This window comes from Polypterus senegalus, chromosome 16, assembly GCF_016835505.1.
Source record: "Polypterus senegalus isolate Bchr_013 chromosome 16, ASM1683550v1, whole genome shotgun sequence".
In the NCBI taxonomy this organism is placed as follows: Eukaryota; Metazoa; Chordata; class Cladistia; order Polypteriformes; family Polypteridae; genus Polypterus; species Polypterus senegalus.
In genome coordinates this window covers 93,206,394-93,228,870 of record NC_053169.1, presented here as the reverse complement: position 1 = coordinate 93,228,870, position 22,477 = coordinate 93,206,394, and the positions used below count along the sequence as shown (strand labels likewise).

Here is a 22,477-nt window from a genome sequence, read left to right as displayed (position 1 = left end):
CCATAAGTCAGTGAAAGGCAACCTTTTTCAAGTTGCGGCGCACTATAAGTCCAAAAATTTTCTTTCGCGGCGCACCTGAGGGACTGCCCATAAATAAAGTCGTGACGACACAATCTATGGACAATCGCCAATAATAACAGTTAATTTTACAAGTTTGAAAGACATTTTATTAATAAAGGAATCAAAGGATAAATCTTAAATTTAATTAATGTGAACGTTGAGATTGTTTTCCAGCACATACGAGATTGATGCAAGGATCAATTTTCGAAAGACAGACGCGCATTTCCTTTTTGATCATTTGAAGTCTCTCGCGTTTCTTAGACTTCATTTCCGTAAGTGTTCCGTTATCTGTTTTTCCAACATAAAGTATTTTTTTTAAACATTATCTTTTTAATCAACCAACAGTTCAAAAACACTAGCAATTTTTAATATATTACAAAAGTTTTCGTGGCGCCCCAAGAAAATTCCTGCACCGGTTGCCCAACAATGCCATAAGTGATACTTGAAAATTGAATTATTCACACAAATGGAAACTACCAAAGATGCTGTTTTTATTTCTTCTTGTGGCATTTCAGTATAAAGTCTAGACAGTGTGAAATGGATGGATGAGGGCTTATGGTGTGTGGATTTCTCACGTTTGGTATTTTTTCTTTTAGTAATCAGTTTAGTTATTATGACCTGTGGCAAAGTAAAAGTATAGTATTTTTAGGGTGCAAGTTAAATCAGCAAAATTGTGTTTTGTTGAAATATGGTAAGTCACTGCAGCTCTTCTCTCCTTCCTCCTTCTGCGTATTCTCTCATCCAGTATGAAACAGAACAGTGAGTATTCTGTGGTACTTTGCTAAGAAGAGACCCGTTTTTGTCTACAGCTGAACTAACTATACCTACCTTTTGTAAAATTTTCCTCTTCTGATCCCTGCTCAGTTTTTTTGTTTTTTGTTTCACGCTCATCACCACCAGTTAACAGTGGTAATCAAACTTAGAAAAATCCCCCCAAATTTTCCAGATTCTAATTACACTTACTTAAATGGCTGACTCCTTTATCCAAGGCGACTTACAACATTTATGATACAATTGGTTGGCAGGTCCAGTGACTTGCTGATGGTCACACAGTGTTAGTAGTGGGATTCAAACCCACAGCCTCAAGGTTTCGAAGTCCAAAACCTTAACCTCTCACTACACCACACTACCTATTTAATGTTCAGAAAAGGTTGTGGGGAATTGAATAAATAAAGATTGAGATATTTTCTTTTGCATATTAACTCTTCTTAAATATCAAATGGAATTGAAAGTTGAATGCATTGCCCAAGTCTGCCATTCCTCCCCACATACCCTTTTTAAGGCTTGAACATTCTCCTTATGAAAAAAAGAAAAATAAATGTGGTGGTTATTTCATGGACCAAGTAACAGGTTGATTTTCTATAAATAAGTAGTTTTTCAATTAAGTATAAAAATCCCAACTTGTTATGTACTCACCTTCATGGAATAACCACCCAAAAAGTGTTTCAAGTTTTAAAAAATGGCTCCAAGCCGCTGATCAGTTTTTTTTTTTCCTTTTTGTGTACGAAGTATAGGGAAAGTATTGTAATTGTCCAAAAATTTGATGTTGAGATTTTGATTAATCTGGTTGTTTTAGACCTCCCTGACTTTCTTGTATACAAAGTGTAGGGAAAGTATTGGAATCCTCCAAAAATTCAGTTTTTTTAGACCTCCCTGAATTCAAAAATATAATTTTTGGAATTATGTCTGTGTGCCTGTCTATATACTGTGAACGTTGGCCCCGGCACAGACAGATGGACAACATTTTGTCACCACACACCATTTATTATGTACTATTTACAAGTTCAATAGTCACGTGCACTCACACAAACCCCAGTGATGCTGGCACTGAATCCCCCAAAGTCCAGGGCCCACAGTTTCTGTGCCTTGCTTCCTGGCCGCCTCTAGTCCTTCCTCAAGCTCAGTCCTTCTGCCTCCCGACTTCCACCAATGACTGGAGGGAGGCGGCCCCTTAAATAAGGCTCCCGGATGAGCCCCAGGTGTTCTCGGCATTCCCTCTTTAGCCACGCCCCAGCGTGGCGGAAGTGTCGGCTGTCTTCCTGGCAGCTCTCTGGGCGCTACATAAAGTCTTCCCTCCCGGGATAATTAGGCACTGGGGCGCCGCCTGGCGGTGGCCACGGGTCCCTACAGGGCTGGGCTTCCATGCCCTGTACCCGAGGCCCCCTGCCTAACCAGGACGGACGCCCCCACTCGGTCTGGAGGAGGCACTCGCCCTCCTCTGATCCTCCAGGCGCCCCGGCGGGCTCCAGCCCCGGCCGAGGACCGTACGGAATAAACCGGCATCGGAGCGCCGCCTGGCGGTGACCACGGGCCCCCACAGGGCTGGGCTTCCAAGCCCTCTACCCGTGGCCCACAACAGAACCAGGACGGACGCCCCCTCGTGGTCTGGAGGAGGCACAAGCCCTCCTCTCGTCCTCCTGGGCGTCGCCGGGGACCACAATACGTATGTGTAAACACGATAACTTGAGTACTCTTTCACTTAGGTTAACCAAATTTTGCATACAAGTATTAGGAACAAAACGTAGATTTCTATCAACTTTTAGGCTATTTCTGCTAACTGGGTACTTTACCTTTTTTCCATGCAGCTGCAGAGTCTTGATTTATTCAGCTTTACTTTTATAATAATTGTTCAATATATTATTAATTTGGTTCTTTAATGTACATAAAATAAACATATAATCATTGTCTTGCGGTTTACTCCTCAAATATCCATCCCCATATGAGAAAGTCGAGGAGAGACCATGTTCGATTTTTTTTTTAATAACCAATTGTATTTAAAAAAAGAAAATTTTAGACTTAAGCAAAAGTTAAATATGACTGTATTGTTATAAAACACTCTTTTCAAGCATTGCAGTTGCCTTTAGCTGAGCTATATAGCTTTAGCAGGAAAAAGGTTACCCTCTAAATTATTGGGGTTTTTTTTTCTTTGTTTTTGTCGTTCCAAATTCAGTTTCTCCATTAGCTGATCAACTGGCAGTGAGTGGAAGATCAACTAGTCAATGATGACTGTGTGGCAGCCCACTGCTTTGGGTATAGCTTGAGTTGGGTTATTCTTCCTGTACTGTTTCCTCCATACACTCCAACAGGCTGTTTGATTCCACTTTCTTATCTTATCTTATTGCATTATATTATTGCCTGGTTTTAAAATTGAAGGAAGTAGGGGTAAATTTCAGACCACATGTATAAAAGAAAGGTCACACAGTATTTGGCTGCAATTAAATAACTGGAAAAAATGCAAAATGACTCTTGGAGTCCCTTGCAATATGTTATCCAAGACTAGAGACAAAAATAAATTAAGATGAAAGTTAGGAAGTTTCAAGCTTGAGAATGCCAAGTTTTTTTTAATAATGGAAAAAAAAAAAATAAAATCAACAAAAAGACCCATCAACTTTAGAAACATCTTCAAATCAAAACAGTACATATGAATAAAAACATATATTCAACACTTTATTAACTATTTGAGGGCTGAATTTTTTTCCAAAACATTCAGTTTTCTTAAAAGCATACAGTACAGTATTTTCACACAAAAATCAACATAAAACACCTGGTGCTGTGAGCTGTGGCTGCCAGTTTGCTGTCTCTTGTGGTTTGAGCCGCTCACGGGGGCAGTATAACAGTTGGCAGGAATGCGTGGCAGGTTCGCTGCCAGGCTGTCTTCACGAGGCAGGGGTGGCAGCAGAGGTCATGGTTTCAGTGCAGTGCAATCTGGTTTGTACATCGTGTCAAGTGGCGGTCCTCTCAGGTGAACGTTACTGTAGGCGGGTCGGCTACACGTGATCAGCTGATGCCGGTACCTCACTTTCGTTTTCAATCATTTTGATCTCCATATCACTTGCCTCAAAATCAGAGTCCAACAAGTCGGATTCCAATTCAGAGATAATATGCAAAATGTCGTGCATGGAGTTTTTTGCTTTGTTTTGCATTCGCTTCAATGTCTCGCTAGATGTCGATGCTATTTTTGCCGTTGTTTGCTCTTCGCTATTCATACAAGTGCACAGAATCTCAGACCACTTAACGAAGCTAACATCTAGCACAGACAGTCAAACTAACACGTAACAGCGAGTCTGCTTTCTATTTACCATTGTTGATCGCCCTCAACCTCTTCTGTTGACAATAGTCGACATCCGCCCTAAAAGAGTTAATTGTTATAATCCAAATAAGTAATCAAAGGAAACGGTCATTTAAAAAATGCTATAGAATAGATAATCATGCAATTTTTTTCTATCTAAGGATCAGGCTGATGTTGAAGTGGTTAGCATTGCTCCCTTAAGGACCCCAAATCCGGGTTTTTCAGTTCCACACTTGGTCTGTAGTCACCCCAGTATTTTCTTTATCCAGGTATCTTGGTATCCCACGTCCCAAAGATAAGTTAGTCGGTACTTCAAAATTGGTTCCATGTACGTGTATGAATGGTTCCTGCAGTGGGCCAGTGTCCTATCTGGGATTGGTTACAAGGACAAGACAAAACCTTTTATTCTCCTGGAATCCTTCTAGGCAGGTGACCTGCAAGACCATTGAGAAGGGTGGGGACTAAATTGAGAAATGACATTATCTGTTTAATTAGGATTTGTTCCATTTTCTCATAAATCCCATTTTCTAACATCACCTTGACTGCCTCTTGTGCATTCTGTTTTGTAATTCCCTTTGTGACATTGCTTCAGGCAGGGCTGTGGAGTCGGTAGATGAATCCTTCGACTCCCAACTCCTTAGTTTCTGGTACTTCTGACTGTGACTCCCCGACTCCTCTGTATTTAATACGCTAATGTATTTTCCATGTTGATTGAAGGAAGGCCACATACACATCATTTAATCACAGAACTACTGGCTAGGAAGCTGACCCTCCACTGTATTGGCCAGTTTAAACAAAAGACAAGAACCCCTGAGCACCCATCAGGCCATAGCACACACCTCCACCTTCATCATTACATAGGGCCGGGCGATTTGGCCTAAAATCAAAATCTCGAGTAATTGAACATTTTAACTCGGTTACGATTAATGAACGATTATTTGATTTATTTTTTTGCCCTCATAGTTCACTGACAAGTTTTGTATAGTAAATATGCTCACATATTACAAGTGAGAGATTTTTGAATGAAGGGTGCATTACTTGATTTTAAAATAGTTGAAGGAAGCACACTATCTGTGATTATTTATTGAACATCAATGTTGAACAACTGAAATTAAAGCACACATTGCCTAAAATGAACAGTCACTTTGTTCTTATAAAAAAAGTAAAAATAAATAACTTGCACTTTTGGAAACAAAAGTAAATTAGTTTCAATGTTTTTCTTATTAAAAGTAGAAAATAAGCAGCATCTCTTCTAAATAAAATTACTCTTATATATCCTGTAAATAATATTTTAAACAGTGCATTTCTTGCATCTTCTGTAAACAAATATTTTAATGTGCAATGTATCAATGTAAACAACAGATTGTTGTAATGAAAAAAGAACTCTCTAAACACTGTTGCATGAGGTGATCTTAGCGATCTTGTCATGTCAGTATATGAACATGAATTTACTCTAAGTTCTTACTAAGAAACACGAGCTTGTTAACCTTTTCAGGTTTCTAACAGCACCTGAGGCATGTAACAATGTTTCCGCCCGAACTGAAAACCCGCTCTGATGGGGAGCTAGTAGCTGGTATGCAGAGATACTTTTTTGCCACCTTACTTAGAGTGGGAAAGTGTACATGATGCTTCCTCCACCAGTCCAGTGGATTTGTCTCACTATCCAGCATGGGGGACACCAAATAGCTGCTCATCTCTGCACCGTTGTCTGTCATAATGGCTGAAAGTTTTTCTTCCGCGAGGTCCCATTCAGAAAGCATATCTTTCAGACCTTGCGCAATCATATCTGCCGTGTGATCGGCTGGAAAATATGCCGTCTCAAGGCATCTCTGGCACAGCTTTCAATCGTCGTCAATGTAGTGCAGAGTAAGGCTCAAGAATGGGTCCATCGTCCTACTTGACCAGAGATCAGATGTGGCTGCAAAGTGCTGAACACTTTTCAGTTCAGCAGCTACATTTTTACAACATGTCTTGTATATGTCTGGCAGCGCAGTTTTAGAAAAATGTGATCGCGATGGCACAGTGTATCTTCTGTCGAGAGTTTTAACGAGGTGTTTAAACCCGCTTCACTCCACTGTAGCCAAGGGAGTCATATCCTTTGCGATGTAATAACAAATAGCGTCAGTTATTTCTTTCCATCTTCTTGAACTCTTCTCATACTGTGTGGCGTTTGTGAACGCTTGTGTTATCGACATCTGCTTTGCGGAGGCACTTGTTGCTGGGCGCTTTTCAGTCTCTTTTTGTTTTTTTGAGCCATGCACTGTTCATATTCAGTAACATGATTGTGCTTCAAGTGTTGAAACAAATTGGTGGTGTTACTTTTGGGCGTCGAAACTGTTTTTCTGCAGTGTCCACATCTGACTTCATTTTGTTCGATGTCAACCTTAACTGAAGCCAAAATGTGTCCAAATGACGGAGACTGCGTTTTTCTTTGGTACAAGCTGCTCTTGTTGCTCAGTTGTGTCAGTGTTTAAGCTCTCCATGCTCGACATGTCGGCAGAATAACGTAACGTAACGGAGCGGGGTCACGTGACTCCACACGCAGTAGTGTTTTTAAAGGGAAAGTAATCGAAATAATCGACCTGGAAAAATTTGATCGATAATAGGTTCTGAATGTCGATTTCGATTACTTTTCGATTAATCGCCCAGCCCTATCATTACACTTGTTTACACTCAAATGAACTGTTTAAACACATTATATCCTTTAATAAAATGAAAACACTTTTTGTATTGTACCATAATCCAGATTAAAATATGTGAATGTCAGGTTGTATAATAGCTCAGCTGAACTTCACACTAGTAGTAACATACCTATGCGCTTGGCTTTATTCTTACATCAGAGCAGTACTTAATTATGATTATTGTTTGTGAAATGGTACATTTGAACTTCCTGTATTTTTTTTTCATTACAATTTAAATTTATTAAAGGTACCCAGAATTGTCTCCGACTCCACAGCCCTGGCTTCAGGTGCTTCGATTAAGTTCAGTTCTTTCATCCTTTCCATTTTTTTTTTCATTCTCATTAAAATCCTTGTAAATCTGAAGCTGAGTTAAAGCCCATCCTTGTAGGACTTGGGTGTAAAACCGTTACCTTGGACTGGGTGACGGTCCACTGTAGCACACGCTCAACGGTTTGTCTTGTTTTGTTTTCTTCTCTTCTTCCAGACTTCCTGTGAACACTTCCTGCTGTATGTATTTCTTTATTACTGTGAGTCACCATTCATTGGCAATTAACTACATTATTCTACACAGAGCGGTATATTCTTAGAAAGCCAATTTTCCTTCTGTGGATTTGTTACATAATTTCCTAATTGGTCCGGTGAACTGAATCACAGTGTGTGATTTCTATGGTTTTGTGCGTGTATGTTTTTGTAGCAGATATGGAGTCATTTGCATGTATTTTAACAGAAGTTTTTGTAGTTTTATAAACCACATTTCAAACTATTGACTTTGGAGATTTATTAACTTTAGTTTTAATTTTTTAACTTTTTTTGTAACTTCTTTATCAATACAATTATAAAACATGCAGGCTTCTTTGTAATTATACAGTGACATTGTGTAAGGACTTAAACCCATTTTGTTTCAAGTTGAATCTTCTCTTTCATGCTAAACACCGTTGCTTTATGTGTTTCATATTATAGTCTTCTAATAATTTAAGCCTTGTACAGTATGGCATTAAATACAGTTGGAAATGAAGTAGCTTTTTAGGGTATTTTGAAAAACATTCTTACGGTTTGATTAAAACAAAGTGGCAGTCGAAATTCATCTAGTGACTTCAGACCACTATGTGTATAGTAATCGGCATTCAGAAAGAATCAGATTTTGAATACACTGTGTGCACAATTATTAGGCAAGTGAGTATTTTGACCATATCATCATTTTTAATGCGTATATTCCAACTCCAAGCTGTATTAACTTGAATGCTTATTGGATTTAAGCACGTCAGGTGATGTGTATTTGTGTAATGAGGGAGGGTGTGGCCTAAGGAGATCAACACCCTATATCAAGGTGTGCAGAATTATTAGGCAGCTAGTTTTCCTCAGGCAAAATGGGCCAAAAAAGAGATTTAACTGACTCTGAAAAGTCAAAAATTGTAAAAAGTCTTTCAGAGGGATGCAGCACTTTTGGAATTGCTAAGATATTGGTGTGTGATCACAGAACCATCAAACATTTTGTTGCAAATAGTCAACAGGGTCGCAAGAAACGTGTTGAGAACAAAAGACGCAAATTAGCTGCCGCCAAAGATTTGAGAAGAATCAAACGTGAAGCTACCAGGAACCCATTATCCTCCAGTACTTTCATATTCCAGAGCTGCAACCTACCTGGAGTGCCCAGAAGTACAAGGTGTTCAGTGCTCAAAGACATGGCCAAGGTAAGGAGGGCTGAAACCCAACCACCACTGAACAAGAAACATAAGTTGAAACGTCAAAACTGGGCCAAGAAATATCTGAAGACAGATTTTTTTCAAAGGTTTTATGGACCGATGAGATGAGAGTGACTCTTGATGGACCAGATGGATGGACCTGTGGATCAGTAATGGGCACAGAGCTCCACTCCAACGTGGAGGTGGGGTACTGGTATGAGCTGGTATTTTTAAAGATGAGCTAGTTGGACCTTTTTGCATTGAAGATGAACTCAAAATCAACTCCCAAACCTACTGCCAGTTTTTCGAAGACACTTTCTTCAAACAGTGATACAGGAAGAAGACCATGATTTGTATGCAGGCCAATGCTCCATCACTTGCATCGAAGTTCTCCACTGCATGGCCAGCCAGTAAAGGCCTTAAAGATGAAGGAATAATGACATGGCCCCCTTCCTCATCTGACCTAAACCCTATCGAGAACTTGTGGGCACTTCTTAAACGCTAGATTTACGGGGGAGAAAAACAATACACCTCTCTGAAGAGTGTCTGGGAGGCTGTAGTCACTGCTCCACAAAAAGCTGATCGTCAACAGATCAAGAAACTGACAGACTCCATGAATGTAAAGGCTTATGACTGTTATTGGAAAGAAGGGTGGCTATATTGGTCATTGATTGATTGATTTATTTATTTTGAAATGTCAGAGATGTTTATTTGTAAATTTTGAGGTGTTTGTTTATTATTCTCACTATAACAGATGAAAATAAACAAGTGAGATGGGAAAATTTTCATTTTTCCTTTAGTTGCATAATAAATCTGCACACTAATAGTTGCCTAATAATTGTGCGCACATATGTATTCCCCTGATGATGTTCACACTCACATTTCCGTTGTGAAACATTCAGGTTTCAGGTTTATTAACATTTTGGATTGACTGATAGCACTGTGTTTGTTCCATTTTAAAATTAATCCTCAAAAATACAACTTGCCTAATAATTCTGCACTCCCTGTATGTATTATCCTGTATGGTATTTATACATTAGGAACTGTAATAAGTGTTTTCATTTTGTTTTATTATGTTTTGTAGGTAAGCTTTATGCTGTGCAGACAGGAATGAAGCTGGATAGTAAAAGCCCGGAGTGCCGCAAGTTCCTGATGAAGTTAATGGACCAGTTAGAATCGGTAGGACTGTAATCAAATATGCATTTGATTTGTTGTGGTGTTTTTGTTTTTTTCTGAAAATGTGTGTTTTAAATAATGGTTGATACAGTCACATTCATTTGTATAGTCATTGTAAAAGCCATCTTACTTTGTAAAAATACTAATAAAGATTTAAAATTAATGTTCAAAACTGAAACTGAAAACAATGTTTTGGTTTAAAATTATTGGAAAGCTTTGTAGATTTGACATAGTAAGAAATTATAAAACTTTAAAAATCAGTTGAACATAGAAATGTGTTAGAAAAAAAAAGTAATATAAAAATTTCACTTGTACAGGAAGATTAAAAAAATACATGTTTATGGCATTTATTCAGAGCAGTGAAACATTGTAAAATAAATTATACTGAATGAAAATGTACATAATTTTAAAAATTTATAAATATTCAAATATAGATGAATATTGATCAAATTATTAGAGTCAGAACAACAAAAAAGATAAATGCGGAAGTTTTTAAAGTCTGCAGAGAAAACAGACAGCTAATCAGGACCTCAAAAGGAATAGAAACGGATTACTTTCCCTAAAGAACTGTCACTGACAGCAAGCGGATGTGAATAAAGGCAGACTGGAAGACAGAAGAATAGGAGGAAAGCGAAAGCAGATTAAAAGAGAACCATATGGAAATCCTAGGAAAAGCAGAGTTTTGTTTAGAACAGGCTTCTACAATTTTTCCACGAAAAGCAGCCTCTGGAATTGCTTTTTGTTTTTGAGGATTTGTAACCTTTAAAAATGGCACACCAGTTTCCTTTCACAATCCAATGACACATAGTCACAAGTAAACAAATAATAGTTACTTACATAATTTCTGTCTATAGTGCACACAATCCCAGTTTGCTCTTTCTCTGTCTCTGTCACACACACACACAGTTTCTCTGTGTTTATAATATAGAGAGATGCAACATAGTTGCAAGTACTGCTTCCTCACAGCTCCATAGTCCTGCATGTACATCCTATCCAGAACACTGTTTGCGTGCAGTTGGCTTGTTCTTACTGAATACACACAGTTTTTTTCCCCAGATAATTTCATTTTTATTTCTGTGCCCCAAAATGTTAAATCTAATTGACCCTGTTTAATTAAGTGAGGATACGCAAGTACTGGTTTGACCTAAAGGTTCCTGTCTTTCATTCAGTGCTGCTAGAACAGGTGTTTGCCCCTGCAACCCTTAACTAGGTTATGCAGATTTGATAATGGGTAATCTGATGACGTTTTAACGTGCACTATTTACATTTTGTTTCTTACTAAATAAAAACTGCCTTTTGCTACATTTACTACCACACAATTATGTTGTTTTTATAATAATTTCTTACTATCACCATACATTAACAGAACACTGAGGGAGCAAGCCTGGTCAGGACAGTACCTCTCCCGGAACGGTAGATGGCAGCCCCCCTGGGTTGCATCGGGGCCATGGGCATGGGGTTTTGGAACTCAAGTATGTTGGCGTCCATGGCCACCACCAGGGGGCGCTGCGGTGGCTCCTGAGCCTGTGTGGATGGTTCTTCTGTCACACCTTGAAGTGCAGCTGGAAATGGATCATCAAACACCTGGAGCACTTCTGGGTGGGCTATAAAAGGAGCTAGCAGTCACCACTCCGGAAGCCAGAGTCGGGAGGATGGAGACGAAGCTTGCCAGGAGGAGTGGTGGAGGAGAGAGAAAGAGAAGGAAAAAGAGTTGTGTTTTGGTGCTTGTGTTTGGAACTCTGTTGCTGTGCTGTGTATATATGTATATATATATATATATATATATATATATATATATATATATATATATATATACACATACACATATATACATGTATATATATATATACACATACACATATATACATGTATATATATATACACATATATATGTATATACATACATATGTATATATATGTGTATATATACAGTGGTGTGAAAAACTATTTGCCCCCTTCCTGATTTCTTATTCTTTTGCATGTTTGTCACACAAAATGTTTCTGATCATCAAACACATTTAACCATTAGTCAAATATAACACAATTAAACACAAAATGCAGTTTTTAAATAATGGTTTTTATTATTTAGGGAGAAAAAATCCAAACCTACATGGCCCTGTGTGAAAAAGTAATTGCCCCCTGAACCTAATAACTGGTTGTGCCACCCTTAGCAGCAATAACTGCAATCAAGCGTTTGTGATAACTTGCAATGAGTCTTTTACAGCGCTCTGGAGGAATTTTGACCCACTCGTCTTTGCAGAATTGTTGTAATTCAGCTTTATTTGAGGGTTTTCTAGCATGAACCACCTTTTTAAGGTCATGCAGGTCATAGCATCTCAATTGGATTCAGGTCAGGACTTTGACTAGGCCACTCCAAAGTCTTCATTTTGTTTTTCTTCAGCCATTCAGAGGTGGATTTGCTGGTGTGTTTTGGGTCATTGTCCTGTTGCAGCACCCAAGATCGCTTCAGCTTGAGTTGACGAACAGATGGCCGGACATTCTCCTTCAGGATTTTTTGCTAGACAGTAGAATTCATGGTTCCATCTATCACAGCAAGCCTTCCAGGTCCTGAAGCAGCAAAACAACCCCAGACCATCACACCACCACCACCATATTTTACTGTTGCTATGATGTTCTTTTTCTGAAATGCTGTGTTCCTTTTACACCAGATGTAACGGGACATTTGCCTTCCAAAAAGTTCAACTTTTGTCTCATCAGTCCACAAGGTATTTTCCCAAAAGTCTTGGCAATCATTGAGATGTTTCTTAGCAAAATTGAGACGAGCCCTAATGTTCTTTTTGGTTTGCGTCTTGGAAATCTGCCATGCAGGCCATTTTTGCCCAGTCTCTTTCTTATGGTGGAGTCGTGAACACTGACCTTAATTGAGGCAAGTGAGGCCTGCAGTTCTTTAGACGTTGTCCTGGGGTCTTTTGTGACCTCTCGGATGAGTCGTCTCTGCTCTTGGGGTCATTTTGGTCGGCCGGCCGCCACTCCTGGGAAGGTTCACCACTGTTCCATGTTTTTGCCATTTGTGGATAATGGCTCTCACTGTGGTTCGCTGGAGTCCCAAAGCTTTAGAAATGGCTTTATAACCTTTACCAGACTGATAGATCTCAATTACTTCTGTTCTCATTTGTTCCTGAATTTCTTTGGATCTTGGCATGATGTGTAGCTTTTGAGGTGCTTTTGGTCTACTTCTCTGTGTCAGGCAGCTCCTATTGAAGTGATTTCTTGATTGAAACAGGTGTGGCAGTAATCAGGAAATTGAACTCAGGTGTGATACACCACAGTTAGGTGATTTTTGAACAAGGGGGCAATTACTTTTTCACACAGGGCCATGTAGGTTTGGATTTGTTTTTCTCCCTAAATAATAAAAACCATCATTTAAAAACTGCATTTTGTGTTGTATTGTGTTATATTTGACTAATGGTTAAATGTGTTTGATGATCAGAAACATTTTGTGTGACAAACATGCAAAAGAATAAGAAATCAGGAAGGGGGCAAATAGTTTTTCACACCACTGTATATGTATATATATATATATATGTATATATATGTATATGTATATATATATATATATATATATATGTATATATGTGTATATATGTATATATATGTATGTATATATGTGTATATATGTATATATATATATATATATATATATATATATATATATATATATATGTATATATATATATATATATATATATGTATATATATATATATGTATATATATATGTATATATATATATATATATATATATATATATATATATATATATATATATATATATATATATATATATATATATATATATGTATGTATATATATATGTATGTATATATATATGTATGTATATATATATATATATATATATATATATATATATATATATATATGTATATATATATATATATATATATATATATATATATATATATTATATGTATATGTGTATGTATATATATGTATATGTGTGTATGTATATATATATAAACTGCTCAAAAAAATTAAAGGAACACTTTGAAAACACATCAGATCTCAATGGGAAAAAGAAATCCTCCTGGATATCTATACTGATATAGACTGGGTAATGTGTTAGGAACGAAAGGATGCCACATCGCTTGATGGAAATGAAAATGATCAACCTACAGAGCCCTGAATTCAAAGACGCCCCAAAAATCAGAGTGAAAAAATTATGTGGCAGGCTAGTCCATTTTGCCCAAATTTAATTGCAGCAACTCAAATTGTACGCAGCACTTTGTATGGCCCCTGTGTTCTTGTATACATGCCTGACAACATCGGTGCATGCTTCTAATGAGATGACAGATGGTGTTGTGGGGGATCTCCTCCCAAATCTGGAACCAGGGCATCACTGAGCTCCTGGACAGTCTGAGGTGCAACCTGGTGGCATTGGATGGACCAAAACATAATGTCCCAGAGGTGTTCTATTGGATTTAGGTCAGGAAAGTGTGGTGGCCAGTCAATGGTATCAATTCCTTCATCCTCCAGGAACTGCCTGCATACTCTCACCACATGAGGCCAGGAATTGTCGTGCACCAGGAGCCACTGTACCAGCATAGGGTCTGACAATGGGTCCAAGGATTTCATCCTGATACCAAATGGCAGCCAAGGTGCCTTTGTCAAGCCTGTAGCGGTCTGTGTGACCCTCCATGGATATGCCTCCCCAGACAATCATTAACCCACCACCAAACTGCTCATGCTGAATGATGTTACAGGCAGCATAATGTTCTCCATGGCTTCTCCAGACCCTTTCACTTCTGTCACGTGCTCAGGGTGAACCTGCTCTCATCTGTAAAAGCACAGGGCACCAGTGGTGCATCTGCCAATTCTGGTATTCTATGGCGAATGCCAATCGAGCTGCATGCTGCTGGGCAGTGAGCTCAGTGTCCATTAGAGGACATGGGGCCCTTGGGTCACCCTCATGAAGTCTTTCTGGTTGTTTGGTCAGAGACATTCAAACCAGTGGCCTGCTGGAGGTCATTTTGTAGGGATCTGGCAGTGCTCATCCTGTTCCTCCTTGCCCAAAGGAGCAGATACTGGTCCTGCTGATGGGTTATGGACCTTCTATGGCCCTCTCCAGCTCTCCTAGAGTAACTGCTTGTCTCCTAGAATCTCCTCCATGCCCTTGAGACTGTGCAGGGAAACACAGCAAACCTTCTGGCAATGACACGTATTGATGTGCCATCCTGGAGAAGTTGGACTACCTGTGCAACCTCTGTAGGGTCCAGGTATCGCCTCATGCTACCAGTAGTGACACTGACTGTAGCCAAATGCAAAACTAGTGAAGAAACAGTCTGAAAAGATGAGGAGGGAAAAATGTCAGTGGCCTCCACCTGTTAAACCATTCCTGTTTTGGGGGTCATCTCATTGTTGCCCCTCTAGTGCATCTGTTGTTAATTTCATTAACACCACAGCAGCTGAAACTGATTAACAACCCCTCTGCTACTTAACTGACCAGATTAATATCCCATAAGTTTCATTGACTTTATGCTATACTCTGATTAAAAAGTGGTCCTTTAATTCTTTTGAGCAGTATATATATATATATATATATATATATATATATATATATATATATATACACACACACACACACACACACACACACACACACACACACACACACAGTAGAACCTCTGGTCACGAATGTTTCCAAACACGTACAAATTGGGTTGTGACCAGAAAGTTCCATTTTCTTTTCTTTGGGTATGCAGGGCCTAACAAAGCAGCTGATGCTGCAAAAAGAGTTACAATGTTAACCAAGCAGAGGCCTCAAGTGCTGGAAGAGGTAGAAAAACTTTTGCTAGTGTGGTTGAATCAGAAGCATTAGCATTAGATAGTTTAAGTGAGGCGATCATATGCAAGAAAGCCAGGAAGATTCATGGAGATTTGCTACAAAAAAAAAATCCTTCTTCTATTGGCCAAGCTGAGTAATTTAAAGCCAGTAGAGAATGGTTTGAAAAGTTTTGCAAGAGAAGTGACATTTAATTTTTTTTCTCTGTGCTTAAAACTAATAAAAATAAAAGTTACAGCGGGCAGTTAGTAAGCATCTAGCACAAACTCTTACAATGTTAGTTTTCTCTGTTGTTCAAGGGTTTGTCTGTGTTATGCAATGTTTTTACATTTAGTTTACTATTAAACTGTGCATTCTTTGGTATAATTAACTGTTTTTGTACAAAAAAAATATATATTTACATACAGTTTGTATGGTCTGGAACTGATTAATTGTATTTACATACAATCTTATGGGGAAATTGTTTGAGTCGGATCCAGAGTTTTGGGATAAATTACGGTTGTGACCAGAGGTACCACTGTAGATAGATGGATATATAAATATTGTGGCATCCGGCTGTGGGTGGAATCCAGCTAGGACGCCCAGGAGGACTGGAGGAGGGCTTGTACCTCCTCCAGACCGCGAGGGGGCAACCGCCCTGGTTGTATTGGAAGCCCAGCCCTGTAGGGGCCCGTGGCCACCGCCAGGCAGCGCCCCAGTGCCTGAAGAAACCTGGAGCCCAGCATTTCCGCCACACCAGGATGTGCTGGGGGGAAGAAGACAGGGGACACCCGAAGGGCTTCCGGGTGCGCAGCCGGTACTTCCGCCACACTGAGGCGTGTCTGCGGAGGAATGGCGGCAAGCAGCTGGAGCCCATCCGGTTTCCTATATAAGGGTCCGCCTCCCTTCATTTAGTAGCGGAAGTCGGGTGGAAGAAGGACGGAGCTGGAGAGAGGACTGGAGGCAGCCAGGAGAAAAGCAGTTGGACTGTGACGCCTGGACTTTGGGGGATCGGTGCTGGAGGCACTGGGGGTGCATGTAAATATTGTACATAGTGTATATAATAAATATGAATGTGTTGGGTGCAAAAACAATGTCTGTCTGTCTCTGTCCGGGCCATCTACCACTATATATATATATATATAGTTTGCTGATCTTTATTTTTTTTTACTGCAACCAGCATAAAATTATAATGTAATCCAGTCCAGGACCATAAAAGAGCTCGGTGCATCTTACGTTTCTCTCCTCTATTAACAGTTGGCTTTTTACTTTTAGAGGGTAGTATGAGGTAGCAAAAAAGCCATTTGGAATGAACACCATCAAACTCTGGAATTTGCTTCTGCATTAAATTCAAGGATATTATTTTTTTAATGGCAGACTTCATTCAGGTTTGTTTGACTGGTGCTGCATTTTGTCCACATTGATTCTATTAACATCTACCTGAAATTTAGAGTGGAACACTGACAATGTTTGTCAGTAGGGTAGGGTATGGTGGGGTATTTTAGGGATGATTTTACTATTCATGTGAAATAATTAATAGCTTTTAAAATGTTATATTTTACTGCAAAATTTTAAAATATAGTCTTCTGCAAAATTGGGAAACTGAATAAATTGTATTTTTAACATCTGAAATAGCAGACACTTTTTCAGACAAAAACACAAAAGAATGATAAATTAAAATTATATCCTGCCAAGAATTTTTGTGGAAGTGGCTGCTGTGGACAACTTGCAGTTGATATTCAGGTCAGAAGAGGTGTAACCAGTTAGGCTTGAGCTTCCTGTGGTTTTTTCTAGCCATAAATTATTTTTGGATTTTATTTTAATTATTTATTTTTACAATTTTGTCAGTTTTCAGCAGTGACTATACTGTAAGACTTAATTTAGAGTGTGCTAGCAGTAGTTTTAGTTGCCTGTATTTTAATTTTCTAATAAAAGTCAAAACGTTTTTTGTCTGACAGAATAGGCTTTTGTGAAGTAACCAAGTTTTAGGGTAATTTCCCTGTTCAGAAAACAAAAAAAGGCTCTAGTAAAATGTCACAGTAGTCTTCCAAACTCGAAACAAGAGCTCTCTATTTGTGCCTTCCTATTCCTCCAGCTTGGAATTCAGGATGGTTATCCTCTACCCCGATTTTACAAAAACTGTAATGTCATGAGAGAGAAATCAGCAAGCGCTTAAATTCACACTGACAGCTATGCTATTCAATAATATATCCTCACACATCGCATGGACGAACTAGAACAGAAATATTCTTTTTTTATGACTTCAGATTGTGCTGATTATTTAAATGATGCCAGCCATTACCACTTGGAATAATAGTGAAAATTGTTTTGTAGCTCAGTAAATCATTCTTTGCTTAACAAAAAAGACTTTTTTTTTGTCAATGGTAGATACAATAGATTATTCAGACCGTCTTGGGAGTTCATTGCGGTAGTTAATAACCTTATGTCCTGAAACTGCCCTTCCTCGGCATCATCCCATTGCTTTTTGTGTGAACTTCCATTTCCTGCAAAAATAAACGTGTGTGCAGTTTTTCATTGCTGTGTTTTTTTTTTTTTTAATTTGACCAGTGAATTTAAAATACTTGCACTATTCAAACTATTTTGTTCTGTTAACCCATTAAATAACACCTTTTTTTCCCGAATAATCCTATCATTAAGCTTGAGATATTAAAAAATGCTCAGGTTTGGTACGCAGACTTATCCTGATAAACTGGAAGAACCCAAACTCTCCTCTTTTAAGTCAGTGGAAAACTGATGTGTTATACTATTTGAAATTGGAAAAAATCAAATACTCAGAGGATCTGTACAGACTTTATTCAAAACATGGCAGGATCTAATCAGTAATATTTTAAAATAATCTTATAAAGCACAGAGAATCTATTAATTTAGGTATGTCTACAGGTCTTAAATTTTGTGCTGTTTTGCTTGCTCTCTCTCTTAGGGTTGGGGATCGATTTCTTCTTAACTCGAATTTTCTTCATGTAAAACAATTTATTTGTATGGAATGCAATAAAATTAATAAAAATAATTAAAAAAAAAGAAGAAAAATTGCTGAAGTTTTGGAGTTGCCTTTTTTATCATGTGAAGCACTTTGAGCTACATTATTTGTATAAAAATGTGCTATATAAATAAATGTTGTTGTTGTTTATTTGAACTTTACATTTTATGATAGGTTCGCTTGTTGACAGTCTTTTCTTGATGGTATTTTATTTTAGTTTTATATGTATTTCTCTTAAATGATGTTTCTAATCAGAAAATACTTCTGGACTCTTACCATGAGGAAATCATTGTCGTAATTGCCCGTCTTTCTTTCCCATTGACATTCACTCTTAAAATCTTATTTTCGTCTGCCATCATTAAAACTGTTATCAAAAATTCTTTTGAACTCTGGGATCTGTCTAAACCAAATTTTACATATGTTTGGGGATATGGAATAAAACCCCACGTTCACTTGAGGAAAACGTGCAAACTCCATATGAACAAAAACCGGGTACAAGTCCATGAAGCAGTAGTGTTAACCATACCCGCTTACATAGGAGTTACTCATCTACATGGTACAGTCGGGCATCGATTCATGGATGACCAAGTCGAGGCCATATTCATACTTAAAGCTGAAGGTCATAGGAAAACTATAGAGTAATCATGTTCTAGATATTGACAAAACCAGCTGCTACAGGCCACACACCTTTTGTTTATCACGTATTTGAGGCAGCGCTGCCAACCGTGGAATCTCTCGGCTCTGTACCTTTCTGTACTGAAACTGCAAGCAACAAATAGCCACAGGTGTGTTCTTGGAATGAGGAGAAATGCATCAATCCTTTAACTTTCAACGACAGTGGCAATGGACACTATCTATAATGACTGAAGAATGTATCATATCAAATGAACGAGCCACCCCCCTTGGCTTCGCCCGCGTATTAGTGAAAGAGGACAGCGAGGAGGGCCCAGCCTAGCTCTCTACTCTTGACGTCACTCTTCCCCCTTCACTCAGCCCATAGCCTGTGTCTCGGATTAGCGCGAATATGTCGCTTCTGCAAACAAACTATGATTCTTAGCACAATGAGAAAAGTCGAAAAATCAACTGGAATTTTCAACAAATTATAGAAAGGAAAAAAAAGTTCTAAATCCGTTAAATAGTTCTTTCATTCGCTAACTAAGCAAAGTTAAGGTACACGCCCCAGACGGACATGTGACTGAGGATGGCCTGCCTGCTCACCGTAGCCTGATGATTCTCTATCGGATTCACGCTAATAAATTGGTACCGAATTCTAGAAAAAACCTGCTCTAAATCTGTTAAGTAGTTCTCTTATGAAAAGCGGACAGACATAGAAATGGGTCTAAAAAAACTATTAAGAAATTTTGTGTTTCAACCACGAAATTTTTAAAACTGTTTCTTAGCGAGCACCTATGGGCCAGGGGTAACCTACATTCCAAATTTCAAGTCCCAAATCCTCATGATTCAGGAGATTTTGTGATGAGTGAGTCAGTGGTATTTGGCTTTTATATATACAGTGGGTACGGAAAGTATTCAGACCCCCTTCAATTTTTCACTCTTTGTTATATTGCAGCTATTTGCTAAAATCATTTAAATTAATTTTTTCCCTCATTAATGTACACATTATCTTGGAGTTTGCTAAAAGACACCTGAAGGACTCTGAGATGGTGAGAAATAAGATTCTCTGGTCTGATGAGACCAAGATAGAACTTTTTGGCCTTAATTCTAAGTGGTATGCGTGGAGACAACCAGGCACTGCTCATCACTTGTCCAATACAGTCCCCACAGTGAAGCATGGCGGTGGCAGCATCATGCTGTGGGGGTGTTTGTCAGTTGCAGGGACAGGACAACTGGTTGCAACCGAGAGAAAGATGAGTGCGGCCAAGTACAGGGATATCCTGGACAAAAACCTTCTCCAGAGTGCTAAGGACCTCAGACTGGGCCGAAGGTTTACCTTCCATCAAGACAATGACCCTAAGCACACAGCTAAAATAACGAAGGAGTGGCTTTACAACAACTCTGTGACTGTTCTTGAATGGCCCAGCCAGAGCCCTGACTTAAACCCAATTGAGCATCTCTGGAGACACCTACAAATGGCTGTCCACCAACGTTTACCATCCAACCTGACAGAACTGGAGAGGATCTGCAAGGAGGAATGGCAGAGGATCCCCAAATCCAGGTGTGAAAAACTTGTTGCATCTAAAACCAAGAAGACTCATGGCTGTATTAGCTCAAAAGGGTGCTTCTACTAAATTATCTAATCAACCAATCACATGGCAGTTGCTTCAATGCATTTAGGGGTGTGGTCCTGGTCAAGACAATCTCCTGAACTCCAAACTGAATGTCAGAATGGGAAAGAAAGGGGATTTAAGCAATTTTGAACGTGGCATGGTTGTTGGTGCCAGACGGGCCGGTCTGAGTATTTTACAGTCTGCTTAGTTACTGGGATTTTCACGCACAACCATTTCTAGGGTTTACAAAGAATGGTGTGAAAAGGGAAAAACATCCAGTATGCGGCAATCCTGTGGGCAAAAATGCCTTGTTGATGCTAGAGGTCAGAGGAGAATGGGCCGACTGATTCAAGCTCATAGAAGAGCAACTTTGACTGAAATAACCACTCGTTACAACCGAGGTATGCAACAAAGCATTTGTGAAGCCACAACACGCACAACCTTGAGGCGGATGGGCTACAACAGCAGAAGACCCCACCGGGTACCACTCATCTCCACTACAAATAGGAAAAAGAGGCTACAATTTGCACGAGCTCACCAAAATTGGACAGTTGAAGACTGGAAAAATGTTGCCTGGTCTGATGAGTCTCGATTTCTGTTGAGACATTCAAATGGTAGAGTCAGAATTTGGCGTAAACAGAATGAGAACATGGATCCATCATGCCTTGTTACCACTGTGCAGACTGGTGGTGGTGGTGTAATGGTGTGGGGGATGTTTTCTTGGCACACTTTAGGCCCCTTAGTGCCAATTGGGCATCGTTTAAATGCCACGGGCTACCTGAGCATTGTTTCTGACCATGTCCATCCCTTCATGACCACCATGTACCCATCCTCTGATGGCTACTTCCAGCAGGATAATGCACCATGTCACAAAGCTCGAATCATTTAAAACTGGTTTCTTGAACATGACAATGAGTTCACTGTACTAAAATGGCCCCCACAGTCACCAGATCTCAACCCAATAGAGCATCTTTGGGATGTGGTGGAACGGGAACTTCGTGCCCTGGATGTGCATCCCACAAATCTCCATCAACTTCAAGATGCTATCCTATCAATATGGGCCAACATTTGTAAAGAATGCTTTCAGCACCTTGTTGAATCAATGCCACGTAGAATTAAGGCAGTTCTGAAGGCGAAAGGGGGTCAAACACCGTATTAGTATGGTGTTCCTAATAATCCTTTAGGTGAGTGTATATATATAAACTAGCGACTGGGAGCCTGATCGAATCGGGCTACATATTCTATGTTTGTGAAATCCATACTTTCTCTGCAAAGAATTATTTGTTTTTTTAGTCTTTGAAGTGATTTTGTTATCATGGCACTGATTTGTGCTTAAAATAGACCTTTTCGGCTGATGTAATGAAGAGCTGCCTGTTTAAACAGGGCTGCGAGACGTGAAGTCAGCTCTTCGGCGCACCTCATTTGATTTTTTCCGGCAAACACATTTTCAAAACAAACCGTATTTTATGATTCTAATCAGAGTCAGAGTAATAATTATGTTGCCGTGGTCATTTTAGATCTGAGATTAGCTAAAATTTAAACAATGACCGTTGTTAATACCCAGCCGTCATTACTCAGTTTGCCAATAGATGTCAGAAGGACGGATGCCAAAACCGAACTGCCCAAAGATAGATTTCGACGTACCAAGGAAATGGCGATATGTTCTAAATTACTTACGGTTCCAGAACTGTCGAACGGTTTAAGTTGATCGACAATGTTAGTCCTGGAAAGTACGCCCCACCAAAGCAACGTTCCAAAAACTAACCAAACTTACTGTTATCTGCT

At 39.1% G+C, this 22,477-nt stretch overlaps 1 protein-coding gene across 2 annotated transcripts in view; it reads left to right on the top strand.

Moving 5' to 3' along the window:
* vta1 (vesicle (multivesicular body) trafficking 1) overlaps positions 1–22,477 on the top strand; it is a 111,286-nt gene that overhangs the window by 25,853 nt on the left and 62,956 nt on the right. For both annotated transcript variants that reach the window (XM_039738384.1, XM_039738382.1), the window contains exon 2: positions 9,577–9,671. In XM_039738384.1, the coding sequence (XP_039594318.1) occupies positions 9,577–9,671 (95 nt within the window). The remainder of the gene's footprint in view (positions 1–9,576; positions 9,672–22,477) is intronic.